This window comes from Pezoporus wallicus, unplaced genomic scaffold, assembly GCF_028554395.1.
Source record: "Pezoporus wallicus isolate ANWC-B61680 ecotype Strahan unplaced genomic scaffold, APGP_CSIRO_Pwel_v1 contig_6972, whole genome shotgun sequence".
Classification (NCBI taxonomy): domain Eukaryota; kingdom Metazoa; phylum Chordata; class Aves; order Psittaciformes; family Psittacidae; genus Pezoporus; species Pezoporus wallicus.
The window spans coordinates 71738-92822 of NW_026639643.1; the positions used below are offsets into that span (position 1 = coordinate 71738).

Genomic DNA, 21085 nt, shown 5'->3' on the forward strand with positions numbered 1-21085 from the left:
ATGTTGTTTTCCTTATAGATTTTTAGGTTCACTGGACAGAACTATCTTGCTGCACTCTACTTCTAAGTGAATGAATAATTTGAAATTATTGCAATTGTATAGTTTAAATATTATATACTAACTGCTGGATACTGAATTATGGTTTCATAAGTTTTCATAAAGCAAATTTTTCAAAGGTAGATACATACACAGTGCCTTGCTTAGATCTGTGTTTGCTTCATGGATAAACTTTTCTCACCACGCTTTTTGTTGACTTTTGTTTTGGAACTTTCACTATTACTTTGTCTTTGTATTATAGAAATAGATTGTTAACATAATGCAGCAGTCTTTGTCTTGTTTATTCCAGGAAATCAAAAGTAAATGTGATCAAATTCGACTAAACTACTGGAACAGCAGTACTTTTTACTGATGTGTTTCTTTTCATTGTCATATCTTCACTCTGTGCTATTTCAGTAGCAAATCTGTACGTGTACCTTGTTGATTTGGAAAATTAAAAGAAAATGCCTTTTTTTTTGTTTATTTGGCAGTAATTACATCTGTAGACATCCTTTCATCAAAATTGCATTGCTGTCTCAAAGATAAAACTAGATTGCTTTTGATCAGGATTTTCACAGTAGCATACTTTGTTCAGTCTCTGATTGCCTTATTGATAATTTAAATCAAGTGTGATAAATGCTGATTCCTTGCTTAGCAGTCCATTCACGTAAAGGTTTGCATGAGAATATACTGTGTTTTAAACTGCTGATGACAATGCCAAAGGTTTCAATTCTGTTGTAATCAAACAACATGGAGCTTGACTTTATTTGAAACGTAAATGTAACCTTGCAGTACTGTACCTTATTATTGGCTGTACGATAATGTTGTCCAGTGGAGTCTACAGTTATTGAAATGCCTCACTGATGTTGACAGTAGTACAGGTGTTTATGGCATCTGTCAATGTGCTGAATTACTGGATTTGAATGACAGAGGTAATTCAATCAAGAAAATGGAATTGAGTGAAAGCACTCCAAAGAGGTAAATTGATGATGGTGTATAATAGGTTTCAACTAAAAAAAGATCAAAATTAGATGAAGTCAAAATGTTCATCATGGCTACTGTAGAAAAATAAAAATACTGATAAAATGGATGGTTTGGTAAAGTGTACCCATACTAAAACAAGTATGAAAAGGTTTAAAAATAAAGAACACAGCCTGTATTTAGGTAATAAGAGAATATATTCTGTAAGGTATTGTTACACTAAAATTTAACTGTTTTGCTTGCCTGCATTTTCTACTATTTGTTGCATCCACACTCTCTGCCACATTGTGACCCTGCAACTTGTGCAGGTTGAGGGCCTAGAGAATACACCTTCTAGACCGAGGCAAGAATTTGTTGTTAGTCTAAATGAAGTCTTAATGGTCTAATCAAACTACTGTCAGTAGTGCTAACACAAGACATCCCATGTTTCTACTCTTCTATGCTGCATTTTACTTAGGGCCATATGGCTAGCTGCTAGTTACAGGAAACTGTTATGAAAGAGTAGACTTTATGCCACAAACTTGTACAAGGCTAAGCAAAATCTAAAGCTAGTAGGATGATAGTCATTCTGTTATGAGACAAGTCCTGATGCATCTAAATAAGTCAAAACAAAGCTACAGGCAGGCGAGCCTAGTCTCAATAAAGCCTGATGAGTATGGAAGCATGTTAGCCTGTTACTAGCAAAAATAACAGCTACAAGGACACGTATTCTAAATAAGAATGTAAAGGACATGACAGTTAAATATTGAATATGAAGAGCTTTTTCAGTTTCCAGAAATACTTGTCTGTGCAACAGTAGAGTCCTAATTTCTTATTAGGTGCTGTTAAGATTGGTTTTATTCAGTTCACTTTTTATGAGTGGACTGAGCATTTTTGGTGGGTTTAAATTTTTGTTGTGTGCAGATATAGGTAAGCCTAAGTATGTTCTTTTTATTTATATTTTGGTATTTGTGGTTTCCTTTTTTGGGTGTTAGCACCACTTTTTGTTACCTAGTGTAGGATGATGCTTCAGTAGTAATAAAGAAATATTAGAGTTACTCTTAGAAACCATACCTATACAGAAACAGGCTCCAGGAGTAATACAAAGGTTTTACTAGGATTTGAAAAAAAATAAATGGCAAGTTAATTAAGTCATATTTTCCTTTAGGTTTTTTAAAATGCTGTAGACATGCATGTAGAATCAAATTGCATAAAATTAGGGAAATAACAGACTCCGGGGAGGAGAAGTGTCATAACAGTTGTTCTGACAGGCATTACAAAGATGAAGAAGCCACTGTGACAGTTAAAGCCCCAGATTGCTATAAATTTAGCAGCTTTCCAAGTGGGTTGTTCAGAGAAGGATAATAGGATTGTTTCTTATTTATAACTTTAAAGAAGTTTGAAATCTGAAAGATCTGTCTCAAGGGAACATATTTAAGACAGAATGGTCAAGGTTGTGGTTCTATTATCTATATTCCTATTTAACTAATCTCATTTAAAACTGACTGTTGGTAATGTAGTGCCAATACCTTTCTGAAGCAAAACACACCCTATGTATCTATTCCTTGTTAATGTGTAGGGTTTTTTACTGTTACTTATTAGGCCATGATCTAATTGATCTCAATGTAAAGAATACGAAGAAAGAACAGGAACAGAATTTCATTGCTTTGCAGTTTCTAGCCTTAGAATTTGTTTATTTTCTTAATATTTTTGTTAATTTTTTATACTCTTTGCTAACATCAAATATAAAGACTGTCTTGCAGTGAGGAAAAAATTGATAGTAAGGAAACATCACTTCAGACCTTATGTATGTTTACATTGATTTTTATATGTTGAGAATTATACTTATCAAGGTATTAGCTATATGCTAAAGTTCATTTACTAAAAGGAACTTGCTGTTTGTATAAAATTAAGCGGAGTGAGGGACTTTCATTTTTATGGAAATTTGTAAAGCAGTGTTTGCTATTTATAGCTCAGGTAGCTGACAAGAAATTTAACTGTCTTAATTATAAGATTACAGTAGATTGTTAATTTGACATGATGTAATTAGTAGTTTGTAATCTTTTTGACTGTGATGCATATTGAAATCTAAGAAATAAAATAGTTTAATATTTCCTCTGTTACAGGTAGCTTGCATGCAGCTCATCAATGCTCTCATTACATCTCCTGATGACTTGGATTTTAGGCTTCACATCAGAAATGAATTTATGCGTAGTGGATTGAAAGAGATATTGCCAGTAAGAGTCTTCTAGTCTCACTTTGCATTACTATTTAAATTATTAGTCTATTTGAGCTTGAGAGGGAGAATGGGAGACCAAGTTCTAATAAATTGTTCTCAAGGGCATTTTATTAATTCTGGGCATGAACAGTTAGATATGAGAATCACTGTTAAAACAGGAATTAAAAGGTGAAGTGTGCTCTCTGAGCTTTGTTGATTCCTCAGCATTTTAGCATTCTGATTTAGAACATATGACAGACTGCTGTGCAGACACTTTTTAAGCCAGGCTGAAGCCATGTTTACTTTTTAAGTGTTTAACTCATTTTCTTGTAATTTTAAACTTAAAAATACCATAGACTTATGGAAGATACTAAAAAGATAAGGTTTATTTACCTCATATGGAAATGCTAATTCTGCAAGCCTTCCTACTATTTCTTCTTTGCAGCAATTGACATGTATAAAAAATGAAGCATTAGATATTCAGTTGAAAGTCTTCAATGAGCATAAAGAAGAAGACATGATTGAATTCTCTCACCGTTTAGAAGATATTAGATCTGAACTAGAATATCCTTTTGATATCTGCAAAGAAACATGAACAAAATTAAGTGTATAAAGGACATTCTGGTATAATTTGTTTACAAAATGTTACCAGTCAATATTTGTCTGATTTTTCTTTTTTTTTCCTTGCTATTATTCTCCTTAACACTTTTACTGAAGTAAATGATGTTTACAACATGGTGTGGAATACAGTTAAGGACACTAATGCTGAAGGATATTTTCTTTCTATTCTCCAACATCTTTTGCTGATAAGGAATGATTATTTTATACGGTATGTTTAATACTATGCTAAATGTTAATTATGGGGTTTGTTGCCATTCAGTCCATTAATAGAAGATTTCTTCTGTAAATGTAATGATAAATGCAGCTTTATCTTTTTCTGTGCAGATTGTAGTTCCTAATTATTCCTATGTGAATTTATGTTCCATAGTATCAGCTCTGAATAAGATTGCCATCTATATGTTCGTGTTTCCTCTGCTTAGGATACAATTTCATATGTAAATGTAGAAAACTATTTGTGTTGATATCTGAACCTTGTTGACTGCAAGTATAAGGGATTAGGTCAGGTCTCTTAATTGGCTATAAATCATGGTAGTAGCATTATAATTTTCTGGTGACTTTGAGTCAAAGATCAAAACCAGGTATGCACGGAAGTGCACTTTATACAAAAATCTGAACATGTCCTTAATTTAGAGTAGCTTTTGGTTGGGAATTGAGTGTTCTCAATATACATTATAGGTCAGTGTGAACATGGAAAATTCGTCAGAAAAATTACAGGGAAATAGTTAGGAAACTCTTAGGTATTTAAAGCTGACAGATACTTTCTAAAATCTGCTCATGTAGTTTTTGAGGAAACTGGAGAAACCAGATGCGAAGCATACAGAGAAGGAAATCCATCTGTTTTCTTCATAACATTCTACATAACCTGGTGTTTCAGGCAACGTCTAGCATAGATGTACCCTTAAAGTTTAAGATTCCTTGCCTGACATGGGTACACCAGTGCTAGACCTCTTCCACTTTCAAGCTGTGAATTCAACCCTTTCATGTTCTGAGCAAGTGACACGGCTGTCATACACCCCAGCAATTTAGAACCAGGTGATTGCATTCTTTTTACTGAAACAAGGCTGCAATGAATCCATAGCTGCAAATTCATAAACACAGAAGGGGTCAATATGAAGGAAGAGTCTTCTCTTTACTGGGAAGAAGCAGGAGGGAGTCCTTCCTTCTTGTATTTCCGTAAGGGGAGAGATGCAGAGCTTATAATTAGGGCTTGCACCTACACTTCTGTGGAAGTAAGTGAGCCCAGGACTTTTCATAGAATCATAGAATAGTTAGGGTTGGAAAGGACCTTAAGATCATCTAGTTTCAACCCCCTTGCCATGGGCAGGGACACGTCACACTAAACCATGCCACCCAAGGCTTCGTCCAACCTGGCCTTGAACACTGCCAGGGATGGAGCATTCACAACCTCCCTGGGCAACCCATTCCAGTGCCTCACTCTTACAGTAAAGAACTTCCCCTGTGTAAGTTTTAACCCGTTACCCCTTTTGACCTTAATGTGTCCATAAACAAGGTTTTAAGTACATATTTAAAAGTAAATAAACTGTAAAAGAACTCATCTTTGTCTTTAGTCCGCAGTATTTCAAATTAATTGAAGAGTGTGTATCCCAGATAGTGTTACATCGAAGTGGAACAGACCCAGATTTCACGTATCGTAAAAGATTAGATATAGACTTCAGCCACTTAATAGGTAAGTACTGTATTTAGAAATGATTACAGTATCATAGTTCTTTATATGTTATAAAAAACAAGTTAAAGTTGTACATGTGACTAAGAATCTTGTGTTGCCCATATATGTGCAAGTATGTTTGTTTATTTTTCAAGATATCTGTGTAGACAAAGCAAGATTAGAAGAATGTGAAGAGAGGGCTTCTGAACTTTCTAGAAAAGTAAGTAATTTTCAAGTTATGCGATCGTAAGATGGACACTGGGGATTACTTAATAGCTTCATGGATGGTGTAACTGAACATGGCATAGTTTTTAACTTAAAGTTGCTATCTTTTAAGTTAATATTAGTTCTATGTTTATGTGGGAATTTGGATGTTTCTTGTGGACCGGGAAGCAGAGAAAAGTGCTTAAGAAAAGATTAAAAGTATTTTTTACTATTTAGTTTAAGGTTTCAAGTATGAGTCTCTCAAAAATCAACTGAATACTTGATTTGAACTGTTACCAGTTTCCTCAAGATAAACTGTGAGAGTAAGAGTTGACTCATTTGTATCTATGGACTGTGTTACTATATATCAAATTTTTAAGCTACTTTGCTTGTAGTTTAAATGCAATAATACTGTGCCATTTCATATAGTAAAGACTTGTAGTGGTAATAGAGATGGTACGTCCACTTACTAGGTACATGGAATTTAGAATAGCAGATAAAGTTGTGTGTCCTTACCGTTGTTAACACGTGAGCTTTAATAAACACAAAAGGACATGTTGGAATCGAAGGAAATTATACAGAACTGACTAGTATTAACAACTTTCTTCTTTTCTTAGTTTGAGAAAGATTTTGTAGTTCATCAGGAAACTCGGGCCCTACTGCAAAAAAAAGAAGAACGAATCAGTGAACTTGAAGCAGAATTGCAAGCTTTTAAGTCACAGGTATAAGATTTTAAATGAGTGTATGAAGTATTGTTTTTGAAAGGGGCTTCATTTTGCATCTTTTGCAGACTGTGATAGTGCAGTTGAGGTTGTTTTGGTTTTTTTTTTTTTTTCAAAGAATCTTAGTATTGATTATTATTGACTGTTTCCTTTTTTTCTGTTTTACACTAAGTATTGTGATGTGGCAGTAATTAGCTGTTTGGGTTCCCAGATGATCCTTTTTGTGCTTCAGCTCTGTTAATTAAACTAGTTTCTTATGTTTCATTTGGGTTTGCTTTCAGTGTCATATATTTCTGAAGTAATTAACCACATAGGGTAATAAGTCTTACGCCTTTAGATTAGCATTCATCACTATGATCTTTATCTCTCCACAGGGAATTATTCACTACACAGTTTGCTTTGCTAAAGCCATACTATGGATATCCAGCAGTGAAAGAAATAACCTGTGGCTGGATAAGAACTTTTCCTGATAATTTTTCAATTTTCAAGCATAGATATTTTAAAACGGGATGGAGATTAGTAGTGCAGGTTTTTGAGAGTAGTACTTGAGTTAACTTTTAACTGCTTCAGCTGTAAAAACTGTGTAAGGAGACTGAGTGACCAAGTGATTTTATTTTTTTGTGTGTCTTACTCCTGGAATAAGAAGCACAGTCTAAAAATAACTAAAGAAAGCATCAGGAAGACATACAAGTAGGAAGGTGATAAAATATCTTGAAAGCATACTTTAAAACTTTTTGTGAGTGAAGTAAGTTTCCTCTCTTGTTTCTCTTTTGTTCACTGTATTATTTTTTTTCATATGCAGACAGCAATCATAACATATGATTATGTTTAATTGTCATACTGTCATTTATCCCAATGTTATTGCAAAACTTGTAATGATTTGTGACCATCAAGTAATTGATACTACAACTTACTACTCTAAAAACCATCTTAAAGAGGAGTCTTTGGTTTCCATATCGTATCAGTTGCTACTTAGCATGGCTACTTCCAGCTTCAATGACTGTTTTTCTCCTGGTCTTGGTCCTTTACTCTTTTGTTGTATTTGGTATTTGTTCATGTATTTCTTTCATTAGTAGAGCTGAATTGTTGTGTGTCTGTTTAAATTTAAACCAATACTACTGCTGTGCGTGTATTCATTTGTATTTATTGATATTTAGCTATTTCCTTTTAAAAATATTAAATCCTTTGCATGTTGTATTTCCCTCCATTTAGTAAAAAAAAGATTGTTTCAGCTCGTATTTATTAGTTGAAATGTTGATTAATACTTTCACCAGTAGATAAATATTTCTCATTAATTCCTTTGTCATCTTTGTCAGGTACCTTTTTAATAATGTTTGAAAGCCTATGAAAGAAATTCTCCCAATAGTGGAAATAAATATATTTTTTCAGACTTACTGAAGTACTAAAAGCCTATCTTGATATAGTATAGGTGTCTTCCCGATACAGAGTAAGAAGTCAATGTGTAAGACAGCTGCATTTTCTTAAAGTAATTTTTTTTATCATTACTTTGTGCTTTCAATTCTGTAGAAAATATTGGAAACAATGTTGTTTACAATATTAGAAAATATTTGTTGAGAATTCAAATTATTAAATAAAAAGCAAATTTGCCTCCTTATAATTCATATTTGGTGGTCTTGTGGAATTAAAAATGGCACTAACTTGCAACTGGCTTGCTGGATTTTATCTGTAAACTAAGATTGTTATGGCATTCTGTTGATAAAGATGTGAAGCTGAATATGAATATTTTCTTTATCAGTATGGCTCCTTACCACCTGGTTTTCTACCATCATCATGTGGAGATGCATCTTTTGTTCCACTGGAAGCTGCAGGGTCACACCTACTTCCACTGCCACCGCCTCCTCCACCACTGCCTTCTAATGGAGCAATTCCACCACCTCCCCCTCCTCCTCCGCCACTTTTGAATGGCTTGGGAGTTTCTCTGGCTGGTGGTGGTCACCCTCCACCACCACCTCTCGCAGGCCTGCTGGGAGCACAGTGGTCTCCACCTTCATGTACTTTGCCATTTGGAATGAAGCCTAAAAAAGAATTCAGACCTGAGGTTACCATGAAAAGACTCAACTGGTCCAAGGTAGTACTGATTGATGTAAAATCTTATGTAGAGCTTAGGGTAAATAGATTGTCAGGAGTAAAATTTATGTAGACCAATTGTTATGTTAGTTAAAATTAGGCAAGATATGAATATTTACTGCCTTTAGTTTTCATTATTTTCTAAAAACTGTGTTGCATTGACTCCTGAATCATCTGGGCGAAGTATATGTGATGTTCTGAGATGCTTGCCAGAGTCAGTTCTGGTCTAGAATAATACAACCTTGATACCAGCATGCTTCCTGGATCCTACGACTTCTGTTTTAGCTAACTGTTTACACTGGATCAGTCACTGCCCTGTACTGATAGCTGTACAGTTTCCAAGCAAATGTCTTGCATCTATCCAACCTGGACTGTGGAAAGAGGCATTGCAGGTCTCTCCATTTGTGCTTATTGTGAATGTATTATGTAAATTTAATATGTTTTACAGAGCTCTTGAGTATTTAATTTGCTTTAGACTCAACAGAGCAGTCTTTGCATAGTATCAAAATAATTAATAAAATTTTATTTCATCTCTTAATTGTAGATCAGACCTCGGGAAATGACAGAATCATGTTTTTGGGTTAAAGCAGAAGAGGACAAGTATGAGAATGCTGATATGCTTTGCAAATTAGAACTTACTTTTTGTTGTCAAAAAAGGGGTAAGTACTTGATTGCTTTAAATTTCAGCTTTTAGAGATATCTTTAAAATTCTTGGGGCTTAAATATGCATATGAAAAAATCAGAATATAGCATAAAGTTTGTGGATTTTAATTGGACTGTGTGAAGATAATTTGAAGAATTGTAGACTGGTTAAAGCAGTAATATTGAACTATTTCACTTAAAGGGTGACAGGAATTGTGTGACCTAGAATGAAAATCCTGTTTATCCTTAGAATACATATGTTAATTGATGTGTTCTGTGTCTGTGAAGAAGGAGAGTCTTTGAAATCTTTTATTTTTTTATAAACCCATAGCAACATAGATCTTTGTTTAGTTTCTTCATCTTTTAAAACTTTGTAGTAGAGCAAAATATGTGAATGTATTCCTGGCTTTAAAACTTTTCTCTCTTTCTGTAAGTAAGTCATCTTGCTAGTAGTTTAGGTTATTCTGCCCCATATATAAAATGCTTGTATTTCCACTGTTTGTCTTGATGTTTCTTCCTCCCCTTTGATTGGTATTGGACATCTGGTACTTTGGGTCAGCCAAAGAGGTGTAATGATTAATTCCTTTTGAAATTGAAAAGACATTATTATATTTTCAGTTCGTATTACAAATTTCAATTTTATATTTTTATTTAATCAAGTGTGTGGAATTTTCAACTTTCTCCATTCTTTTTAATACGCTTTGGTGTGTATTATCCAATATTTTATTTTATTTTTTTTTACAATAACTAAGAACTTTATTGTGCTTTTGTCAAAGCAGGCTTTTTATACTCTAATGGTATTTCTACTGAGTTGAGTACTACACTTTATTACTGTTGATACTTAATATTAAGAATGTTCTGCAAAGATAAAAAGGCAAGAAAACCTCACACCACAGACTTTTTTGCTTGAATCTATTAGAGCAAGTCTAAAAGATAATTGTGGTGCCTTATTAAGGAGAGTTACCAACAAGGTTCCTTGAATTAATAAGTTGGAAGGTTTAAAAGCTGTTGAAGGAAATAGTGTTTCCTATGTGTAATCAAACGGTAAAATTTGGGAGACAAAATGGTGTTCAGACCAAACGTTAATAGCACAGAGGAGAATTGTGAATTTCTACAGACAGCGAGGACATTAAAGATAAGAAGATTAACATCCTTTCAAAGTTGAACCGAATGTACTGGATACACTGTTTTGACCAAACCTAATAGAAGACACTTACCTACAGTTGAAAAATCAGTGAAATATACTCTTAACACCAAATGGAGGTGGTGTGTGTGTGATTAAAAGACTATCATGGACAGGGACAAATTTACTTTTTCTCTTACAGGTGGAGCTTACTGCTTAATCAATTTTTTAAGTTTTGAAATCTCTCTCTTCTCATATGGGTGATCTGAGTGTGCCATCATCTTAATTTTCAAAGGAAGTGAAGACACTAAAGACTTTATTTAGCGCAGCAAGTAGGTGTCTAAAGGGCAACATGGATGGCAAAGTTTTTTCAAGAGTGGTTTACAGAAATTTGCAGAAATACAGACAGCACCAGACATCTGTCTCTTATTAGCAGCATGAATTCTAGTATGAAGGATAGCAAAGTATTGTTTGTTCTCATGGCCATGGGGAGCAGTGATGCTTGTTTGTAGCTTATACAATAACCTATTGATTGTAATAAAACTTGCCAAAGAAATTGGAGACATCTAGTTTTTGTCACATCTCGGTCTTGGGGAGAGTTAACACCATGCTTTCTAGAGTAGAATCAGGTAACTGTTTACTAGACTTAATCTGGGAACAGTCCTTGACTGTTTCTAAAGCTTTGTCTCTAAAACCAGAAAGACAAAAAGTTTAAAATGATTCTGTAGCCAAATGATAGCATTCAAAGAATGAGCTGGTTTTCACTCTTTTGAAGGGTCTGCTTATGCACTCTTTTCATTGAAGTCATTGTGTAAGAAGAGGTATCTAGTTGTGGAAGCAGATACCAGAATGTTCAATGATGCTTTAAATGAATTTTATTCTAATTAAGTCAAATCAGATTGAAGTACTCAAGTGTTCAGTTGGCGAATATTACTAGCTCATGGGGCAAAAGTATTTCAGTGTTAATCCAGAAGAGGAAATATTATGTTTATGTAAACAATCCATTGAGAAATTTCAACTAGAAAAAGGAATACAGAACAGTATAGATTTGAAGCTTTAGGCAGATGTTTGTATAGAAGTTATAAATGATGTTGATTCTGAATGGATATTGAAGGAACTGAAATAACAGAAGATGTTATGGAGTCATGAAAGACGTTTTACTGCAGGAATAAAGAAGTAAAAGAGGGTCTAGCTTCCAAGCATAGGAAAAATAGTAAGTAGTAACATAGAGCGAAGACTATGCATGCAGAAAAAAAATCACTCCTGTGGAGGATGTCTGGAGACATGTTAGTGACATGCCCTTGAATTGTGAAATGTAGTTTGGAGGGGACCTCTGAAGGTTGTCTGCTCCACTCACCTTCGTAAAGGATCAGTCTAGTTCATGTTACCTGGGGCTTTTTTCAACTGAGTTTGAGATATCCCTGAAGATGGAGGCATATGCTCCTGTTTGTTGTTTTTGGTTTTGTTCTCCTTCATAATATCTTCCCTGTTGCAGCTTGTGTCTTATGCCTCTTGATCATTGTGCACGTCCAGGAGGAATATGGATCCCTCTTATCTTATGTAGCCTTCTGGTAGCTAGTTTGAGATGGCAGATAGTTTGATCCTTCTCAAAACTGACAGCTCTCTCAGCCTTTCTGCATCTTATGTTTCAGCCCTGTAATCATCTTGATTTTCTGCTGTACTTGTTCCAATATATCTATTTTTTTTTTGTTTTTTTGTTTTTACCTTTGGGTGGGAAACCCCAAACTGAAAAAAGTACTCCAGATACCCTTCTGTGAGAGAGAAGGGGAATAGGGGAAATAATCACTTCTTTGACTTGCTGATAACAGTCTTGGTGACTTACGAGGGGAAATGTTTTCACTGTGCTGCTTGTTTAACAAAAATAATGATTGAGGTGGTGGTAATGATGGGTCCATGAAGGCTATGAGAGGTATAGGGTATTTTCTCTTCATTCTTCTATTATTAGAAAGCTGATTTAGCCACTTTGCAGACATTGAACCTTTTGTGAAAGTAATGTGTTTTATAAAAATTTAAACTTGGAGCTGGAACAATGAGAAATATGAAATCATCAGCTGCTGATGGTATTCTTGTAGTAACTTAGTAAAGACAAAGTGTAATTTACTTGCTGTCTCAGCATTCTTGTCAGAATAAATTCATAATCTTAAAGAAATCTAAGATTATATACATAAGAGAAGTAGGCAAGGGAATAATGGAAAACCAACTCATTTTTCAGGAAGCCATATAGATTTACTGATACACAGAAAATGTGGGAGAAGAATATTAGCTTGGAATCTGGAAATATGAGTCAGTGTGTGGATGGAATATTCGCAGTATGAATACTTGAAAAGATTTAATTGTGACTGAAACATGTACATACATTTAAAATATATGTAAGAAAACATGAGAGTTAAGTGTGAGATACCCCAAGCAATAAACAAAAGATTCTGGAAACCTCAAATAATTAATTGGCTTTGTGTCAGCAGCTGAAAGAATAAAAGTAAGTGGTGAAATCACTGCCTTAAAGGCAATGTAGAAGTATGCTCCATGGCTCTCTCCCTGGCTGGCAGGGGGCAAGAAGAAAAAGAAAATAATTGAAGTTCTGAAAATAATGCGACAAATGTGAATACTTTTCATGAATGATCTTTGGTTTTCTGATAACTTTTCTTTTTAAAGAGAAAAAGAAGGATTGATATGAAGGCAGGTTAGAGAATTGAAAGAGAAAGAAATTTAAGAAATATCAAGTGTTTGAGATTTATCAGGATTATACTTGTGGTTGCAGATCAGTGAAGAAAACCTGTGAAAAGCCTTTTGGCAACAGTGGTATCAAAGGAGTCTCCTATTGTAATTCTTTGAAAGCATTAAACTGAATATATGACTTAAAGTTAACTGGTATGTGAAATATAGAAAAGCAGAGCTGGAGCAAGCCTTATATGTACTTTTATCTGAAGCCTAAAAGATAAGATGAGCAAACAAAAATGCTCATAGTTGAATGACAGCTGCTCTATATTAGATGTTGAAAGCCTGATGGAAGGATAATAATCACTGGTGTATGATGTTAATCTGCTGCAAGCTTTGCTGGAATGATTAGACGTACAGGCAGGGGAGTGGCACTTTTCAGAAGAGATAGCATGAAAATCTCGTAGGGGGAAAGCAGTTTGCCATGCAAAACCTTGTGAATGGAAATTCTTTCTAATAAAATAATAGTGTCCTGTATTAATAGCTCTTAAATCAGATGATGATTGTAATGAGAAACTATTAAATGAGATTAGAGAAGCTGAAGGTTTTGTGGCAATAAAGTGAGAGATTTAACTACCCCCATATAGGTTTAGTCAATTCCTTATCAGGACGTTATAAGAAGATAAATGCTTTAGATGCAACAAATGACTGTTTCAAATAATTCTGTATCCAGTGTAAGAAGAAACTGTTCTGGAAATGGGCTTGAGCCACGCACTGGATCTAGGAGGTTGGAGTGGTAGAGGAGGAAAGAATGATCGCTATCTTAATTTTGTACCACAAGAGAACTATCCAAATCAATCTATTATACAAGCACTGAACTTCAGAACAGGGAGCTATCAAGCAAGCAAGATATTCATGCCCACTAACAACCCAGAAGCTATTCCACTAATGCTGTCTTAAAGATTTGAGTAAGCTTTGTATTATAATTCAGAAAAAGCCTAATTAAGGCTGTGGGGCAAAAAATGATTGTGACTCGATGGGAAGGTTAAAGTCAGTATTGCAAGGAAAAGGATAGCGTTAAAAATGTGAAAGCCTGGCCATATGAAGATAACGGGGGAAACTCATTAAATGTACCTAGATAAATGTAAGCAGGACATTATTCTCATGGTCTTTTAGGAGGCGAAGGGTTCTTCAGCTAATACTGAAAAGCTTATTTAATCTATTGAAAATTTAGGTAGGGAATTGGTGGGACCACTTGGTTAATGACTTCAAAATTTCTGCAGGTTCAAAGAAAATTAGACAAATTTATCAGTAATAGGTCCAAAGAAAACGGGAATAAATGTATCTGTAGGAAGATGAAATGCCTTTTTGGGGAAACAAGTAGTGATAAGGCTGGCATAGTGTCTTTTTAAGCAACATCTCTTACTGCAGTTCTTGTAGAGAGTGCTGGCCTGGAGGGATCACTAGTCAGATCCATTGGGGCAGTTATTAGGTTCTTAATCATAGGTGTAGTAATGTCCATTTGCTTGGTGTAGTTTCAAGTTACTCACAATGCTGAAATAAGTTTTGATATGCAAATTCTTGGTCTTGTCTATTATAGAAGGGAGAAGAATAATGAAACATCTATAAGATATGTACATAGTTTTTGGGGATAATCTGAAGAGTACTGTTGTGGAGAAGATACATCAGTAAGTTGGTGGAAGTTTGTAATTAATGTAGTGAAACTATAGTAGTTAGGCTTAATGTTAGATATGCGTTCAGGATAACTCAAGAGAGAAGCGGTTACATGTTACCTAAAGTCATCTGTTGGGTGCTTGAAGTGTTCTGTCAAAGGGGATTCCTAGACTTAGGAGGCTGCATAGAGCATAAAAGAAAGTGACCTCTAACCAAAAAGAAATCTTTTGAAGCATATAAATACCATTTGTTTCATGTATGTAAAATAGAAGAGTTTTCTGAAATACGTGTTTTGTAAGTGGTGTGCTGTGTTTATAGATGTCCTATTAATAAATTGATTTGACTTTATCCAGCAATTTTTTTTCATAAATGTTTCAAGTGTTAAAGTCCAAATGAGGAGTAGAAATTACATATCAAATGTACAAGAAACCACTCCTAAATTCTTCATTAGTTTGAGCAACTTGCAGATAACTGCAGTTAATGGAAGATGGCATGGAAAATTAGAAATTTACTCTTCTTTCTTGTCTAGATATCAAAGGGAGCTGATCTAATAAACTCAAGAGAGAAAGACTGCATCATTTCCTTTTCTTTTTTTCTTTCTTTTTTTTTTTTTTTATCAACTGGGACAGATTTTCATCCTAATCTTATTGGAGATGGCAGTGTCTGATCCCATCACACCAGAGCTCCTGCCAAACTTGATTATTCAGAAATTAAGCACTTGTATGGGAATTCTGTCTCTGCAGGCATTTGTTAAAATGGTCAATATAGTCCTCTCTAATTTTTTTTTTCCCTTTTTGTTTTCCTCCCCTGTATACTCTGTTAGCAAGAACATCAAGTCCTAAACCGCTATGGTGCCAACCACCTCTCAAACGTTTTAAACCGGAAAAGAGTAAATGCTAGCAAGAGGGTCAGATCACCAAGGTAAATTAGTTTACTGCTGCATTTGACATGCCACAACCTACCCAGCACAAGCAATAGAACTTGTGGTCAGGCAACTGAAGGATTAGGTGGATCTCAGTGTCCTCATACTTTCCTCCTCTGAAGGAGGATTTACACAGAAGTTGCTCTAAACTGTGCTTCAAATAAACCTGTAAGACTGCCAATAACGTAGTCTAGTAACTTCTGATATTATAGCACTAATTCAAGTGTACAAACAAAAGTAAAGCCTGAGTTTGGCTGCTTTGCAATATCACTCCAACTACCCTTTAAACAAAAATTAGTCTAAAAGATTTTTGTATATAAAATGGAGAAAGAAAAAAAAAGTTTACTTCTGAAGAATGCAGGAGTCAGTCATAAGCATTTGCGAAGGACAGCTACCAGTGAGTTTTGTAAATCACTGAGGTGTCAGTGGTATCTTGAAATTTCAATGTGTCATCTTTCCATGGAGAAGAAGGGATGATATATTCACTGTTGCATCAGTAGCAATACATTAGCTGTTTCTATTCTTAGCAGATAGAATGATCTCTGATTTTATCTTATTTAGATATATGTCAAGTATATTTGTAATGTACAGATTGATATGGAAGAATCAGTGAATGAATATACTTCTGTGGTGGGTTGAGCTTGACTGGCTGCCAGAGGCCCACCTAAATGCTCTCTAATAAAAACAAAAAGCCTGTCCATTGAGATCATTCACCAGTTACTGTCACAGCAAAACAAACCCAATTTTGCTAAAATTAATTTAACTCTTTTTGTCATTAATATCCTATCACAGATAGGAGAAACCCTAAGTTGTTCAGATGGTTAAATGTTTTTAAAGAACTGGGATATGAATAACTTCTAAAATCTGACTTTCATATCCATGAATATGTGGCAAACAAAAAATGGAAACCCATAGTTGACATTAACATACCAATGGCTGGAACAGTCTGACAGTAGCATTTGTTTTGTAGTTTGTTTCTTTTTGAAGCTATAAACTGGGGCATATTTTTTTCATTTAATCTTTTTCTTTGGGAATTTTTTAGGATGAATTCTCCCTTGAGTTTAATTGTTGAATGATGGTGTCATTTGTACCCTAATCTGAGTACGTTAGAATAATCCACAACATCAGATCATTAATCTGGTAGAACTGTAGGAAAGAGGCAGTCTGCCGTTAGAAGTTCTAAACAGTTACAGAAAAAAATTTATTGCTAGAAAGGGTCCTTTGGCTTGTATTTTCAGTTAGGAAATGCTGTGGCAGATAGTGAAGGGGTATTGTTGAAGAGTTTGTTACAACTACCTAAGCACAGGTATTATTTTTACCTTAAATTTATTTTAGCTTACTTTAATTTTTTTTTGGCAGAGTTGCAATATGTGTTGTTACTAGGTTATTGATTCTTACCATCTACATAAAGACTGTTTAATATTTCCTGTCAGCTTCAAAACAGATCGAGTGCTTTCTTTTCTCTGCAGTGAAGTGCTTTAAAGGAGTAGTTCCTGTAGTTCACCTTTAGCTTTTTCTTTCAGTGATTTTTTTTTTCAGTGATTTTTTTTCTTTTTTTTTTTGTAGTTGACTTCCACCCAAAACACAATATTAGTCTGCAGTGAACTCCTGTTTGAAAATATGGCAGTATGTGCAGGCTAACAAAAGCATTTCACTCCCATTCAACAGCACTGTGGTAGGAAAAGCTTTCAAGGGCTTTATGTTTTAGAAGCAACAAGAGTGTTCCTTTATTGATTTCTAGTAGAGAATGTTTTTACAATGTGAATAAGTGCAATCTTAGAGGAAACGGATATGATTTTCATGTATCCAGAGAGGGGAAGAAAGTCTGCTCAGTGTAAGTCCTAAACTGTAAACACCAATAGAATGGAAAACCAGGTTTGGAAGTTAAAATGTAAGCTAAAAAGAGGTCATTGCAATTTTGTTTATTTAATGGAAGATACCCACTTTAACAAGTTGCATGTTTGTCCTTATACCAACAAGGATCTTGTGAGAATTAGTTTGGTGTTTGTATCACACACAAGGTGTAAAGCTCTGTATACCTACTGCAAGCCTATTTTCATGGAGTTTACCTACCTTTTAGTTTTGTTACATAATGATACGCTATATACTGTTGAAGAATTTCTAATCTAATGCTACAAGCATTTATATCTGACTAAAGGTAACTTATGTAAGTGTAACAAAATTGTCATCACAACAGTGCTTTTATTGTAGACGCTTTCATGGTGAGCTGAGAAGAATAAACGCAGGAAATATTTAGAAAACCTTATTTGGCAAACCTTCAAAGTCACTGTTCAAGAAAACTGTTAGCATTTGAATTTGCATTAGTGCTACTTTTTGTCCTTTAGAAAATCTGCCATTTAGTTTTTTGGTGAATGGCTTGATTCAGGGAAAATAAATTTCAAAGGCAATTAATTTAAAAAAACAAGAAACCCCCAAATTCTCAAACAAGGAGATTGTGTTAATGGAGCAGTGAACTCCAGTTAGGCAGCTGTTAGACAGTATTTAGGTAGACACTGGTAAGCTAGGCAGAATATAGCAGTATATTTGGCAGAGCCTTTGGTTCTGTTTACATTTGAAATAGTTCTATTGGAACAATATTTTAATTTATTCATATGTGAAAATTGTTTATAGACATCTTGCCTTACCCACTAAGGAAAGCTCCTCTTTACCTGCTAGCTCCCTGTAAGTATGATCTGATGTTGTCTTATACGTAACTTTTTTTCTTAATTGAAATGAGGTCTCGTATAAAAAACAGTAAGTTGATGACCTCATTTGAGAAACAGACTTCCATCGTAGGCTGCTGTTCTGTGATCTGTACATGATGAATTTCTCACAGTTTCTTCATTCTATATAGATTCTTTTATTCTGTAAATATCTTGCCTAACAGACTTTTTAAGGGGACTCTTTCAATATGTTTTATGAAACAAACATCACCATAAAGGATGTGTATTTTGTGAATATCTTGTAGTTGGTTCTCCACCTTCCCATTAATAGCAGGCAGGTTCTGAAGGTTATGTAAGAATAGAGAGAACTTAACTGGACTGAAATAGTAGGATTTCTTTTGGAGGGGGTTAAATTGGAACTTTAGCTAAGTATTCTTTTACATAGAAGATAAACTAGTTCAGCATTCTGAAAATTTTCTTAATAGGACAGGGTGTGTTTGCATGATGATGTTATTGTTACTTACTATCTGGCATAACAGTTAAATATTTACATTGAAACGGTTGTGTTTTCTTCTGAATCAGTTTGTTGGCTTTCAGTTTAATTTAAATTAAGAGAATGAAGACAGTGGGCAAGGTATTCTGTAACTTTTAAGAACTGTTTCTGTTTTTTGGCTTTGCTTCCTCTGTTTTCCTATTTTTACATAGGACTGGGGCTCTACTTTTCTGTCATCTCACAAGATAGCTCTACCGCCTTATTCACCTCTAACAGCACCTGAGTAGTGAAACTTTGAAACCTTATCTGTTCTGTTATTCAGCGTAACAGTTTTAAAAACTAAATGTGTCCTGCTGTGCAGTCTGACTTGTCCTTTGATATAGAAGTGCCTCTTTCTAAAATTGTAAAAGCGTATGTGTACCTGGCAAGGGTAATAAGATAGAAAGAGCCTAGTTAGGGCAACTGGTTATCTTTGCAGTTCCCTGATTGGTGCTGTATTGCCTTGTGGCACTTCAAATTTGACTGCAACATACTTGATACATGCACAGGAGAAAGTTGCTTTTTTGTTGCTGCCATTTCAGTGTAAGATCTCAAAGTACTGAGTCATCTATTCGAAACAGTGAGAAGATGGAAGAAACAACTACATGTTCAGCAAGATCATTTGAATGAAAGCTGCTAACAAAATGGAGGGTAGATACAATCGGATTCCATGAAGAGAAACTGAATTCAAGGCTCAGTTGCACACAGCAGGAGAAATCTTAGCATGTATAGTTCAGTGGGTCTGTAATGCTGCAGTGAAAAGAAATAAACCTGGATATAGCTAAAACTAAACTGGGTTTAGATCATCCTGATTGCAAAAAGCCAACTTTATTGGCAGCAGTAATCTAGTGGCATGAACTAAATTCTTCTTTTAATGCTCTATAGAAGAGAAACAGTAGTGATAAATACAGGATTTGACTTGGTCAAACTTGAAAAAGGGAAAGATGGAATCTGTTCGCTGCTACCCGTTGACTTTCAGAAGGCACCTGAGTCTTCCTTATTCAGCAAATTAATGGAAGAGCTAGTGAATAACGGGGTCGAATGGTGAATTAAGCTGTGCTGTGCAGATGCATACTTTATAATAAATAGAATCTGAACTACTTGAACAAAAATAGGTGTTTTGAGAACAGAATATTGGTATGCATTGGTAACAGAGAATTCTGATCTTCAGATTACTGTTGCTGAGAGAATTTGTGAGTATGAACCAAAAAGTCAAAGTATGGAGCATACTGGGAATAAATAAAAGGCTTCCTGAAACAACTGTGGCAAAATAAGTTAGTATGAAGAGAATAAGAGAAATTAAGGACAAAATGCCTCTTGTGTCAAGAGGCTATTGTGCCTCTGATTTGTCAAGAAAACACTGTGGTTCATTTTGCTAGAACTCATGCCTACCTTACGGGTAAAATGGAAATATTATGTTTAACTTCCTTAGAAATGACAAAAAAATTGTATATTTGTACCACTGTCACTGTTTGTTCTGGACTGCCTGTATAGCTCTTGGTACTTAGGAAACTCCAGTCTCTGAAGATATGGCTTATTCTTTGATCACCAGCTGGATTTTTCTGCTAACTCAGGGAAATATTTGTATCCAGTCTTTAGCCAGGGAAGATGGAGGGGGAGAATTCATATAGATTTAGGCAAAGTATAATTGTGCTGCAAAAAACATATCTACTGATAATGATGCTTCTCATAGCTGTTTATTCAGGTCAGTTAGAATGAAAGCTTTGTTACTGTTTACAACTAGAACTAATAAGTGATTTTGATACACATGAGATTAGACTAATTCCTCAAGTCAAGGAGGTCTAGTGACTGGGTAGTTAACTGTTACGCATATGTAAATGTAACAGGAAGAGAGGGATAAAATCCTATTCTACAGCATTTAGAGATGTTAATGTAATCATTGCAGAAAGGTCTAACACTAATGCAAAACATACTTATTTTTCCCTTCTTATCTTTCCCAGCATTTAAAAAAAAATTGGGACTAATAGAAAGATATGTGACCAGATTGTAAAGAAATACTATTATTATTATCATGTGATAAATTACATTTTTCTTGTAAAATAACTGAATCTACATGGTAGACTGATTATTCGGAATCTCTATTGCAATCTACATCATCTTTAATCTCACAAAATTATAGCACAGCTTTTGAAGAACAGGAACTCAAGAAGCTTTAATGATAAAAAAATTGTTTCCCCGAATTCCTGAAGGAATGAGAAATTTTCTGGGCAGAGTTTGAAATGCATGCTAATTAGAAAGCCTTTTAATGTGTAGCCTAGAATTATATTAACAGAAATTCTCTGGTATGCCAACTTTCCTACGTGCATTAGCTTTCCCA

At 34.7% G+C, this 21085-nt stretch overlaps 1 protein-coding gene across 1 annotated transcript in view; it reads left to right on the forward strand.

Moving 5' to 3' along the window:
- DIAPH3 (diaphanous related formin 3) overlaps nucleotides 1–21085 on the forward strand; it is a 225541-nt gene that overhangs the window by 46356 nt on the left and 158100 nt on the right. The window contains exons 10-17 of the mRNA XM_057415289.1: nucleotides 3123–3233; nucleotides 3660–3778; nucleotides 3927–4043; nucleotides 5404–5522; nucleotides 5657–5721; nucleotides 6323–6427; nucleotides 8184–8516; nucleotides 9060–9174. Coding sequence (XP_057271272.1) covers nucleotides 3123–3233; nucleotides 3660–3778; nucleotides 3927–4043; nucleotides 5404–5522; nucleotides 5657–5721; nucleotides 6323–6427; nucleotides 8184–8516; nucleotides 9060–9174 — 1084 coding nt within the window. The remainder of the gene's footprint in view (nucleotides 1–3122; nucleotides 3234–3659; nucleotides 3779–3926; nucleotides 4044–5403; nucleotides 5523–5656; nucleotides 5722–6322; nucleotides 6428–8183; nucleotides 8517–9059; nucleotides 9175–21085) is intronic.